The sequence below is a fragment of the Mus pahari genome, chromosome 4 (assembly GCF_900095145.1).
Source record: "Mus pahari chromosome 4, PAHARI_EIJ_v1.1, whole genome shotgun sequence".
Taxonomy (NCBI): Eukaryota; Metazoa; Chordata; class Mammalia; order Rodentia; family Muridae; genus Mus; species Mus pahari.
In genome coordinates this window covers 94,210,599-94,223,475 of record NC_034593.1, presented here as the reverse complement: position 1 = coordinate 94,223,475, position 12,877 = coordinate 94,210,599, and the positions used below count along the sequence as shown (strand labels likewise).

At 39.8% G+C, this 12,877-nt stretch overlaps 1 protein-coding gene across 2 annotated transcripts in view; it reads left to right on the top strand.

Annotated features, from left to right (window-relative positions):
* The window catches only part of Lrig2 (leucine rich repeats and immunoglobulin like domains 2), a 57,974-nt gene that overhangs the window by 14,222 nt on the left and 30,875 nt on the right, over positions 1 to 12,877 (top strand). For both annotated transcript variants that reach the window (XM_021195763.1, XM_021195762.1), the window contains exons 2-8: positions 379 to 444; positions 3,261 to 3,335; positions 3,627 to 3,761; positions 5,793 to 5,936; positions 6,065 to 6,208; positions 6,600 to 6,743; positions 6,943 to 7,086. In XM_021195763.1, the coding sequence (XP_021051422.1) occupies positions 379 to 444; positions 3,261 to 3,335; positions 3,627 to 3,761; positions 5,793 to 5,936; positions 6,065 to 6,208; positions 6,600 to 6,743; positions 6,943 to 7,086 (852 nt within the window). The remainder of the gene's footprint in view (positions 1 to 378; positions 445 to 3,260; positions 3,336 to 3,626; positions 3,762 to 5,792; positions 5,937 to 6,064; positions 6,209 to 6,599; positions 6,744 to 6,942; positions 7,087 to 12,877) is intronic.

The following is a 12,877-nucleotide window of genomic DNA, read 5'->3' as shown; positions in this document are numbered from 1 at the left end:
GAGAGAGAGAGAGAGAGAGAGAGAGAGAGAGAGAGAGAGATCGATCCAGAGGGGTCTTCCCTTTTTCAGAAGAGAAAGGGAAAGTGGAATAGGGAGAGGACTTGAGTGAAGGGGTACTGGGAGGAGAGGAAGGACTGATACTGAGTTGTAAAGTGAATAAATAAATTAATGAATTAAAGAAAAAAATTACCTTTGTAGGACTTGGTATTCCAGTTTTAGTTTGTACTTCCTCCCTTCTCCCTTCCTGAGCACACTAAAGAGTTGCCTAGGACTTAGCTCCTCCACCACTGACAAATGTCTTCCTAGTCCCTGTTCTGTTTGGTTTTTCTCTGAGGTTTAGCTTCCACCACTAAGCTCAGTATATCTGTCTTCTTTCAGGGATTTGAGTCATAACCGGTTGTCTAACTGGAACATCACCTTGGAATCACAAACATTACAAGAAGTGTAAGTTATTTTTATTCATTCAATATTAAAGTCTTTGAAGTAACCTAATTATGAATTTGAATAATTTTGGTGTGTATTTGTGTGTCTGTGTGTGTACCTGTGCACTGTAAGTGCTTGTGGAGTCCAGAGATCAACATTTAGTATCTTCGTGAGTTGCTTGTCTGCCTTACTTATTTAAAATAATGATTTTATTTATCTTTTGTGAATTTCATATATTTTGATCATATTCTTTCTCTTCCCCCAACTCTTCCCAGATCCTCACATACTTCCCTATATCGCCAACCTCACGTTCTCTCTCTTTTTTGTCTTTGTTTTTTTTTTTTTAAAAAGGGTTTCACTGTGTAGCCCTTGCTGGACAGGAACTCACTTTGTGGACTAGGCTGGCTTTGAACTCACAAAAATCTACTTGCCTCTGCCACCATGCCTGGCACTCTTTCTCTCTCTTAAAAAACAAAAAACAAGGGGCTAGAGAGATGATGGCTCAGTGGTTATGAGCATTGACTGCTCTTCCAAAGGATCTGAGTTCAAGTCCCAGCACCCATATGGTAGCTCACAGCTGTTTCCAAGATCTGACACTTTCACACAGATATACAGGCAGGCAAAACTCCAGTGCATATAAAATAAAATTAGTAAAATAGAAAAGAACAAAAACTAAACAAGCAAGCAAACAAGGAGTCTAATTTTTGTTGGCTACCTCTTCCTGATCATGGAGCCTTCCCTGAAGTTTGGTTGATAGACTCAGTATCTCTCCATTGAAGAAAACGGATTTCCTCTCCTAGCAGTTAACCAGTTGTAAATAGCTTTTTGTCTTGAAGTGGGACTTTGTGCCCACTTCCCCTTGGGGTTTTGTCTGGCTTGAGCTTGTGCAGGCCTTGTGCGTGCTATCATAGTCTCTGAGCTCATATGTGCATTTGCCCTGTTGTGTCGAGAAGACAGTTGTTTCCTTGAAGTTATCCATTACTTCTGGTTCTTTGGATCTTTCTGCCTGCTCTTTTTCATAGACCTCTGAACCTTGATGGAAGGGGTTTGGTATAGATTTTGCATTTAGGGCTGAGCATTCCAAAGTCTCTTTCTCTCTGCATGTTGATTAGTTAATTGCCATCTACTTCAAGAAGCTTCTCTGATGAGGGTTGAGAGAGACACTGATGTATGTGCATAGCAATATGTCATTAGGGGTTGTTTCATTGATATGCTTATTTAGCAGAATAATAGTAGTAGATTTCCCCTTAGGGCCTATGACCTAGCTTCTTGGCCTCTTCTACCATATTTTTTGAAGCATCATCTTTGAAAGCTGTACTTCATAGACTGGTCATTGGTCATCAGGGATCCATGTAGCTCCACTTTCCCACCTCAATACTGGGTGTACAAATGTGTGCTGCTCTGTTCAGCTTTATATTGGTTTTAGGGATCCAAACTTAGGTCCTCATGTTTGTACAGCAAGAACTTTACTGCTTGGGCCATTTCTCCAATATGAATTTGGGGATATTTAATCTAGAGTTGCTGTGAAAAAAATTGAAGGAATTGAAGGCTGGAGAGATGGCTTTGTGGTTAAGAGCACTTGCTGCTCTTCCAGAGGACATGAATTCCATACCCAACAACCATGTAGGGCAGCTCACAGTTACCCTACTATTCTACTACTGAGCTACAACTCTATCCCACCCTTTTAAAAATTAATTTCTAAAGTTAAAACGTAATTGCAGCACTTCGATAGTGTAGTCAGCCATCATTGGGAAGAGAGGCCCCTTGGTCTTGCAAACTTTATATGCCCCATAGAGGGGAACACCAGGGCCAAGAAGTGGGAGAGGGTGGGCAGGGGAGCAGGGCAGGGGGAGGGTATAGGGGACATTCGGGATGATAGCATTTGAAATGTAAATGAAGAAAATATCTAATAAAATAAAAAAATAAAAAAATAATTGCAGCACTTCTTCAGTCCCCTTTTAAAAAACTTTTTATTATTTTATGTGTATGGGTAGTTTGCTTGTATGCATGTCTGTGCATCACATGCATGCAGGATTCACAGAGGCCAGAACAGGAAGACAGATACCATGGCACTGAAGTTAGAGACAGTTGTGAGTTGCTGTATGGGTTCTGGGAATCAGACCTGAGTCTTCTGGAAGAGCACCCAGTACTTTTAACCATGGAACGCTCTTCAGTCCCTCAGTATCTTGCTAAATAGCTTAGATTGGTTTAGAACATGCTGTGTAGGACAGGCTGGCCAGTGGACCTGTGCTTCCTCTTACATGCGTCAAAGGACGGGTTACTGGCATGTGTCATCATATCAGGCACAAGCCTTTGTAATACTGATTTTTCTTTTTCTTTTTTGTTGCTGGTTTTTTTGCGACAGACTTTCTGTTACATAGTCCAGACTGATTTTGAATTTACATTCTCCTTCCTTTTCCTTTGAAGTAATGGGATTACAGATATGCTAGAACTACATCCAGCATCTAATGCTGACTTTAATGGTAGATCATTACTATGAAGCAGCACATTAAACTTATAATTTCTTAGAGCTGGAGAGGTAGCTCAGCACTTAAGCACACATACAGCTCTTGTAGAGGACCTGAATTTGGTTTCCAACACACACATTGGGTGGCTGTCACCTTAACTTAAGCTTCAGGGGATCCAATGCCACTGGTTTCTGAAGGCACTGTACTTAAATGTACACTTAAAGTCTTAAAAATAATTTCTCAAAGTTATATATACTTAGTCTGAGTCATAGGCCCTTTCAAATTTGGATATATTAAGATATTAGCCAAAACCAGAATTCAAGAAGTAATTAATTATTAAACTTTAAAACTTTTTTCTCTTTTGCTTAGGAAAATGAATTACAATGAGCTAACAGAGATACCATATTTTGGAGAACCAACACCTAATATTACTCTACTTTCATTGTAAGTTAAGATTTCAGATTTCTTATTTTATTATGAATTGTGTGTGTGTATATATATGTATATATATGCACACATACATATATGCACACACATATATATGTGTACACACACATATGTATATATAGAAATACCTGTTTTGGAGAATCAGCACCTGTTACTGCTCTGCCTTCACTATAACAGTACATGCTATTGTTTTTGCAAGTATCTATACTGTTGATCTTAATTATTTAGTATCTTTGTGGCCTGGGTTGCGTCACTGACAATAACTTCCATATAATCCTTGTTTTGTAGGGTGCATAATTTAATCCCAGAAATAAATGCAGAAGCATTCCAACTTTACTCTGCTCTCGAGAATTTAGACCTCAGTTCCAATATAATATCAGAAATCAAGACATCTTCATTTCCTCCAATGTCACTGAAATACCTGTAAGTAAAATAGAGACTTAGATTTACTCATTAATTGGAAGAACAGTTTATTGAGTCAACTGCAGTAGGCAGGGCAGGAACTGGTGTACTGCCTGCCAGTGCATTTCTGTCATTCACTGGCCATCCCTCAGGTGTTTGTTGTTTATGGTAATTTTGATGTGTGTGTGTAAAACAAGCTTAGTTTTGGGCTTTTGTAGTTATTTATTTCCCTATTTCACCCTAAAAGAAAGAGTGCTCAGAGAAAATTGCTAGACACTGAGAGCAAAGTTTGAGACTTAGTTTTAACATTTATTTGTTTGTTATTGTGCAGAGGTGATATAATATGCACATCCTACAATGAGAGTGTTCAGGTCAGTGGTCAGCTGTGTGCAATTGGGTTTTTTCTTCCATCTTTTTCTTTCTTTTCTTTCTTTTTTGGTTTTTCAAGACGGGGTTTCTCTATGTAACCCTGGCTGTCTGGAACTTACTCTGTAGACCATGCTGGCCTCAAACTCAAGAGACTCACCTACTTTTGCCATTAAAGGCATGTGACCCACCTGGCTGGCCTTGTCTTCCATCTTTAGGAGTGTTTCTGGGATGAAAGTCAGGTTGTTAAGCTTGTCTGGCAAGTGTGTTTACTTGATAAGCCATCTTGTCAGCCCAAGATTTATTTCGAAAGTTTTTCATTTTGGTACTGGGAACCAAATGCAGGATCTTGTCATGCTCAGCGATGGCTGTGCTGTGAGCCACACCTCTAGTCCTAGTCAGCAATTTTGTGAAAAGTAAAGAAGCCTGATGTGCTTCTGTTTGTTGACCAGTAGCTTACCCTGTGTGCTGTGCTGACAGTTAGCATTGTGCTAGTTCCTAAAGTCTAGTCATCCTGTATTGTAACATCCTAAGTGAAGTAGGAGCCATGCTTTTATCCTGCCTTGTTTGTCTTCTTTTTCTTTTCTTTCTCCTTCCCTTCCTTCCTTCCTTCCTTCCTTCCTTCCTTCCTTCCTTCCTTCCTTCCTTCCTTCCTTCCCCTCTTCTTCCTCTCCTCCTCCTCCTCCTCNCTTCTTCTTCTTTCTCTCTCTCTCTCTCTCTCTCTCTCTCTCTCTCTCTCTCTCTCTCTCTCTTTCTGTTTTGTTTGTTTTTAGACAGGGTTTCATTCTGTAGTCCTGGCTGATCTGAAACTCACTATATAGACTAGCCTGGCCTCAAATTCATAGAGATCCACCTGCCTGTATTTTCCAAGTGCTGGTATTAAATTTAAGGGTGTTCTCTACGAAGTCCTGCCTTCCCTTGGTTTTCAATGCTAGGGTCCAAACCTAGGACCTTACTATATCCTAGACAAGCACTCCATCATTGAGCTATATCTCCAGCTCTAACGTAATTAATTTTGTAGGTGAAGGGAGAAAGCAATTAAGTGATTTATAAAATAAAACAAAAGGTAAGAGGCTGAGAAGATTGCTCAGTGGGTACAAGTGCTTGGCTCTGCAAGCACAAGGACCTGAGTTCAAATCCCAAACACCCATATGAAAATGCAGGCATGTCTGTGTGTGCACTTGGGAGTAATGAGAGGCAGATGCTGAAAGTTCAGTGGCCAGCCAGCCTAGCCAAAATGGTGAATTTATGCTTCTATGAGAGACTGAGCTTTCGGTTCCATGAGAAACCCCATCTCAAGGTGTGTAAGTGAGAGAATGATAAAGGTAGCTCTCCTTTTCACTGTCCTGCTCTGGCCTCTGCACCCCACATACACCGTGTACACATACACATGCACACAAAAACATACCAGTGAAGATTTTTTTGTTGTGGTTCATAAGCATGATGATTGAATATTATTGCCTTTGCATCACATGTGCTTCCCATGAACCCTCATACTTACAACCTTAGGAAATATGATTTTTGTCCAATGTTAAAAAAAATAAAGCCTGACTTGGGGTGGGCACTGGAAATAGCAGTTAAACGATTTGTCAACCTGTGTTATCGTTAAGTGACAGAGTTTGAGTTAGAGTTAGACTTGGGGAGTCACCACTGTTTCTTTTCTGTGCTATTACCTTGTCATTTTAGGAATTTGAGTAATAATAGGATAACCACCTTGGAGGCTGGCTGCTTTGACAACTTATCAGGTTCATTATTAGTGGTAAAATTGAACCGGAACCGAATTAGCATGATTCCACCTAAGGTCTTCAAGCTGCCTCATCTCCAGTTCTTGTGAGTAACAAAATTGGTGGATTATAAGAAGACAAGTTTTCCTTTACAGCAGTTTTTCTTTTAAATTACTGTTAGAATAACTCAGTCAATTGTTTTAACTGTAATTTTTGTTGTTGTTGTTGTTTAAGGGAACTGAAAAGAAATAGGATTAAAATTGTAGAAGGCCTTACCTTCCAAGGGCTTGATTCCTTACGCTCATTGAAAATGCAGCGGAATGGAATTAGCAAACTCAAAGATGGAGCGTTTTTTGGCTTGAATAATATGGAAGAATTGTAAGTATTAGTCTAGGGGATAGTTGTGAGGACTTCCTCCTCTGTAGATTGAACCCCAGGCCTTATACATGTCACACCCCTTGCTTTCATACAGACTTTAAAGTTTTTTAGTTTACTGGAATTTTTGTTGTCATTCTTAAGCTTTTCAATATAAAAATTAATTGTATTTCATATTGTTTTAACTCAAAATTACCAGAATTTACGTGGATTTGGAATGCCGTACCACTTGGTCTATTGGTTTTATAGATACTTAGTTGCTTTAGAGCTTAAGTTCCTTGGGTCACTAGAGTTCAGCAAAGGTCTGTCTGTATGTCAGTTTAAAGGAAATTTAAAACTGTACTTGGTGTTGAATGCCTTGTTTTGAATTACTTACTTCTTTATAATTGTACAGAGAACTGGAACATAATAACCTTACAGGAGTGAACAAGGGGTGGCTATATGGCTTGCGAATGCTACAGCAACTGTATATGAGCCAGAATGCTATTGAAAAAATCAGCCCTGATGCATGGGAGTTCTGCCAGAGACTGTCTGAGCTGTAAGTGCTGAGTGGTGCTTCGTGGGAGGGTGTAAGACTAGACGTATTGGAGTCAGTTATCTCACGGTAGTTATAAGAGCTGGCATCTCCAGTTCCTCAGTTTTTGTTAGAAAACTGAGCTTAGCATGTCAGTAGAGTAAAGTTCATAGATTAGGCTAATAACAATCATTCCTGACCTCCAGTGTTTCTTGTTTTATAGGGATTTGTCCTATAACCAGCTGACCCGCCTTGATGAATCTGCCTTTGTGGGTCTGAGCTTACTGGAGAGATTGAATTTAGGGGACAATAGAGTCACTCACATTGCTGACGGTGTATTTAGGTTTCTTTCCAATCTTCAGACATTGTAAGTTTTGTTCTGTTTGGTTTTTAATCTCTTTTAGAATGAAATTAAGCAAGTGAATGAAAATGACCAATATGAAAAATGGGTATGAGTTAGTATTTTGTGCCCTTTTTTTTGTTCTCTAGCCCATAAATAAATTTTAGAGCAGTTTATACTTTATTCTGAGTTAAGTGACATAACAGCAAAGACTCTCCCTGTCAGTTGGCAGTGTCAGAATGCCGTCATCTGCTTGTTCTCATGACGGATAGTGTCCCACAACTACTGGCTTTTGTCTGGAAGGATACAGTTATATGCAGTGGTAGCAGTTCTGTTTACTGTTAGTAGTTTGCTACATGACCTTGTTATTTTGTTTGTTTACTTTCTGGTTTTTGTTTTATGGTTTCTGAGTCTTTGGGGATAATGCTAGGGATGAAAACTTGAGCACACTAAGGCCAGCGCCTTACCACTGAGCTACATCTTCATGGCTTTGCCCAAAAGAAACTAACTCCTTTTCTTATTTTTTGTTTTTGGAGATAAGATCTCAGTGTGTAGCTTAGGTTGGACTTAGTTCTTAGTTCTGCCTTCCGGGTGCAGGGATTATAGGAATATACCACCATGCCTGGCTAAATTGTATGTGGTGCTGCTGCTGTTAATTAATTATTGGCCATGTTCAGTGGATCACTCTCCTAGCATACACAAGAGCAATATAATCAGTCAACAGCAGCACCACCAATGAATTTCATTAGGATTGCTTATAGGAGTCTGGCTCAGGTACCAGTGGCCATAAGACTGAAGGAAATGTCTCTCTCCTCCCTCTTCAACCATTAAGTATGTGTAATGGGGCCTTGTGAGCCTCTTCTTTCTCCAATACATGTGTTATATAGGTAATCACAGTTTCTGGGAGTTTATGATTAATTATGTCATGTCATGCTTGGATGACCTTGTTCCACAACCTTTAACTCCTTGTCTCTGCCCTAGCATTCTCTCCATTCTTTTCCATGATATTCCTCAGCCTTGTGTGTGTGTGTGTGGGGGGGGGGGAAATGATTTCAGGATCCCATTTATGACTGAGTATTAAATATTCATTCTCCTCACCTTGACCAATTATGAGTCTCTGCAGTTAACTGCTGACCAACTCCAAAAAGGAACTTCTCTGATCAAAGTTGACAATTATAGTCTATGTGGCTATAGATTGTTTATATAGTCAGATTTAGTCATATAGACAAATCTATATTCATAAACAGTTATTTAGAAGTCAAATGTTGGGTACATTGTGTCCATTAGGAAAATAATAGCAGTTCCTTCCCCAGCCATGGACCATGTTTGTGGAGTAGGCCTCAAATTCAGTCACAAAGTAGTTGGTAACAGAGTTGTTGATGTTAATACAAGTGGGCACATCTTGCCTTATAAGTCAGTAGTAGTGTTGCACACAGGATCCCCAGCTGAGTAAGACTGTCGATAGTAATATTTCTCTAGTACTATGAAACTAGCCAGCAGGAAGGAAGTTTCCAGCAATTCTAGTTTGATTTTTCTGTTCTGAGACCAAAGCATGTGGTACCTTCATCAGTGTCTTACCATCTAGTAGCAATTGCTTCTATTGTTTTGGGGGCCTTTTGAAGTCTTTCTGTCCAATAACTTGTAGGGAACTAGCCCACCCTGGCACTGGGGTTTTATTTAACAATGAATGGCTTCTGGTAGCAGCTTTATTCTCTCATTCATGGTACCTTCATTCAAATTCTGGTTTTTGTTTTTTGAATTTTTATTTTTTAATTAGCTTGCCAAGTATCAGATTTTCTTAGGAGTAGGGGCTTTTCCATATTTATAGCTTTAATTGACTTTCTTTCCTACTCTTTCCTCTTCTCCATCTCCTCTTCTTCCCCCCATTCCCCTGCCTCCTTTCCTGGGTAAACTTTTCTACTTCTTGTATTCCTATTTATACTTTTGTGTCACACATGTTCCCTCCCCACTAGAAATGTCTTTTGTCTCTTCTCATGGGCTCCTTTCTCATAATTAAGATTCTTTTTTGTTGTTTTTATTTTTTTATTTTTTTAAGATAGGATTTCTCTGTGTAGTCTTGGTTGTCCTGGAACTTGCTCTTGTAGATCAGACTAGCCTCAAACTGCCTTCCAAGTGCTGTGATTAAAGGTGGGTACCCAGTTAATAATTTAGATTCTTAATAGCTCTTGAATAGGATACTTGGTTATTACCTTTTAAAAAATCTTTTTAAAAATTTATTTATTTATTATATGTAAGTACACTGTAGCTGTCTTCAGATCTCTTTACGGGTGGTTGTGAGCCACCATATGGTTGTTGGGATTTGAACTCAGGACCTCTGGAAGAACAGTGCTCTTAACTGCTGAGCCATCTCATCAGCTCCCTACAAGATTTATTCATTATATTTATATATATGGCTACTTTGTTTGCATGCACATCTGCATCAGGCAGAAGATGGCATCAGGCAGTTGTGAGCTGCCATGTGGGTGCTGGGAATTAAAGAGCAGTGAGTGCTCTTAACTACTGAGCCATCTCTACAGCCCTGACACTTGGTTGTTATCACATTCAAAATTAATGGTTTCAGGAAAGTGATAGGCTCCAAACTTTGGTACCTAACTACCAATGAGGAGACTCAGTAAGTATGAGAAAATGCTTATATACTTAAGATACACAGTGTCTTTTTTAGTTACTATTATACTTAGTTCTATTGCTGTGAAGAAACACCATGACCAAGGTAACTCTTATCAAGGAAGGCGTTTAATTGGGTGCTTGCTTGTAGTTTCCAGGATTAGTGTGTGAGCATCATGGCAGGGAACATGGCAGCAGGCAGGCATGACACTGGAGCAGTAGCTGTAAGTTTACCTCCTGATCCTTAGGGAACAGAAAGACTGGTCCTGGTGTAGGTTTTTTGAGCCCCCCTTCCCCCCCCCCCCCCCCCCCCCGTGACACACTTCTTCCCACAAAGCCATACTCCCTCCAGCAAGGACACACCCAATTCTTCCAAAACCGTTCCACTAACTAGAGCTCAAACATTCAAACATAGGAGCTAATGGGGGCCAGTGGCATACAAACCACCAATTCCACCCCTTGGTCCCATAGTGTTGGGAGACTGCCCAGCCTGGAATGGGTTGAAGTGGGATACCGTGTTACACATAGGTAAAAGATTGATGATCTTTCTTATTGTTTTGTGCTAAAAACTTTTCATTACTTGAGCTTAAATAAGCCCTAATATCTGACAATTAACACCATGCTGTATAGAAGTGGGAATTAGGTAAAGGATTTATTGCTAGTGCTACTCTTTTCTGGCCAGGCAGACAGGAGCCCTTCACTGTCCAGACTGATTAACTCTTTGTGAACCTGAGAGGAAGGAAAGGAAAAAAATTAAGATCCTTTACACAGACAAACATGCACAGACACTCATATATTCATACCTCCACTCTCTGGTTGGGCCCGACCATCTGTCTCAATCAACTCCACAAGTATTCATGCATGCTTACATACATACACATATACCTATGTATTAGTCAGGGTTCTCTAGAGTCACAGAACTTACAGATAGTCTCTATATAGTAAAGGAATTTATTGATGACTTACAGTCTGCAGTCCAAATCCCAACAATGGTTCAGTAGTAGCTGTGAATGGAAGTCCAAGGAGTTGCTGCGTCCCACACCACAAGAAGGCGAAAGAGCGAGAGCCAGACTCCCTTCTTCCAATGTCCTTATATGGTCCCCAGCAGAAGGTGTAGCCCAGATAAAAGGTGTATGCCACCACACCTTTAATCCCAGATGATCTTGGACTCGGAGATCTCCCTGTCTTAATCTTCTGGATTCAATCACCACTGTGTCTCAAGATCTCCATACCAAGATCCAGATCAGAAACTTCTATCTCCCAGTCTCCAGATTAGGTTCACTGGTGAGCCTTCCAATTCTGGATTGTAGTTCATTTCAAATATAGTCAAGTTGACAACCAGGAATAGCCACTACAACCTATATATGTACATATAAACAGACATTATACATAGATACATACATTTGGATAGATGGATGGATGGATGGATGGAAGGGGCAGAGCTCCCCAAGCTACTACATCATCTTTATTTTTTCCCTCTGGCCTTTTTATACCATCTTAGATAAAAGTTCTTTAGAAAATTACCTTGTAGATAAAATGTTACACAAAATGGGAGTTACAAAAGGATGTTGATGTTAAGTTCAAAGCAGTGTTTCATTCTATGTGTTTATTATAAGTTCAAAGCAACAGTTTCACATGGCCTGCCTTCTCATAGTGCACACCTGTGGTTTCATCCTTAGATCTGAATGTTTTTCCTTGAACACAAATTTGTCCTAAGCCTATTTCTCTTTCTAGTGTAATTATGAAAGTTCATTGCATTTCTTACTGTGTAGCCTTTACTTAAACTCTTATGAGGAGTACGCACATTCTGTTCTTGATTCTAACTTTATTACATCTTTCTGGCAAAACAACTAAGACCATCTCTTAAAATGTTCTTCCTAAAAGATTCCTATTTGAATCAAATCAGTAATTCTATAAAATCATTAATTCATCTAAACAGGATTAATTCATGACAGTTCATCTTTATGTTGATCTGCAGGGTTAAATAGGGTAGGCTAGTGCCCAGGGATATTATGCTAATTTAGTAATGATAAGAAAGGCATATCAGCTGCAGGAAGAAATTCTTAGGTGAAGTCTCTTTGGGACCTTGCCTCATAGAGGTCACCCATCTTAGTCCATGTAAAAGGTAGGCCACCTCCAGGAAGGCCACCTGATAGACTTTGCCTTTCCTAGATGACTCCTGACACTATAGGCTTGTAGCCACATCAAAAATGTATTTAATCCTCATAGTCTTTCATAGTCTCAACACTATTTAAAAGTCTCTTCTGAGACTCAGGCAGTCTTCTAACTGTAACCCCTATAAAATCAAAAAAGGAAATCACATATTTCCAACTTACTGTGCCACAGAATATATATTACTATAAATTACTATATTACTATACATTATATATTACTATATTAATATAAAAGGGAGCAAAGGGAGCATAGTGAGGAAGTACCAGACCAAAGCAAGACTGAAACCCAGCAGGGTGAACTCCAAATTCTATATCTCTATACCCAGTGTCAGAGGGCTTGTTAGATGGCTTTTATGTCCCATTTCTTTCCAGCTTGTTGTTCTCTTGGGCTGGTTCCACATCCTTTCTGTAGCTCTTCTTGACAGCTATCTCAAGGTTCCACTATCTCCAGCCTCTTGGGGTTTCCAGTGTAGTCCAAGTTTCACTTTTACAGCTTCATGCGTGGCCTCTTTGGGTTACCGTGTAGGGACTCTTCTGCCACGCACCTAGTCTCTGTGGCTTTCTTTAACTGCTGAAGCAAATTCTACAATCCTTTTACTGTATCCTTGATCAGAACAGAACTGTGAGGACAGAGTATCAAGTTGTACTGCCTGCTCTCCCTCCATGAGTTACATTTGCGTAAGCTTTGGCTTCTTGTTGTTGTTGTCCTTTGCTGCATAAACTTTCCTGTAATGGGACTTTTCTTGGATCTTCCAGCAGTATACATGATGGCATAGATGAATCTTATTAATATTTTAAAGCTTAGGCCTTTTAGCTAGGGCAGTCTTCCAGCCAGCTATCTAAACTTAACCAGATCAACTAGTCTACCACCCTCTATGTGGCTAGCTCTGTACCTCTGCTCCACTGTCTATCCTATTTCCTCCATATCTGCCGGTGAATCCCCTTGCTGATTTCTTCCAGAGACCCTTTCTCTGCAAGGAAATTCTGCCTTCCATTTCCTGCTAAGCTATTGGCAGTCA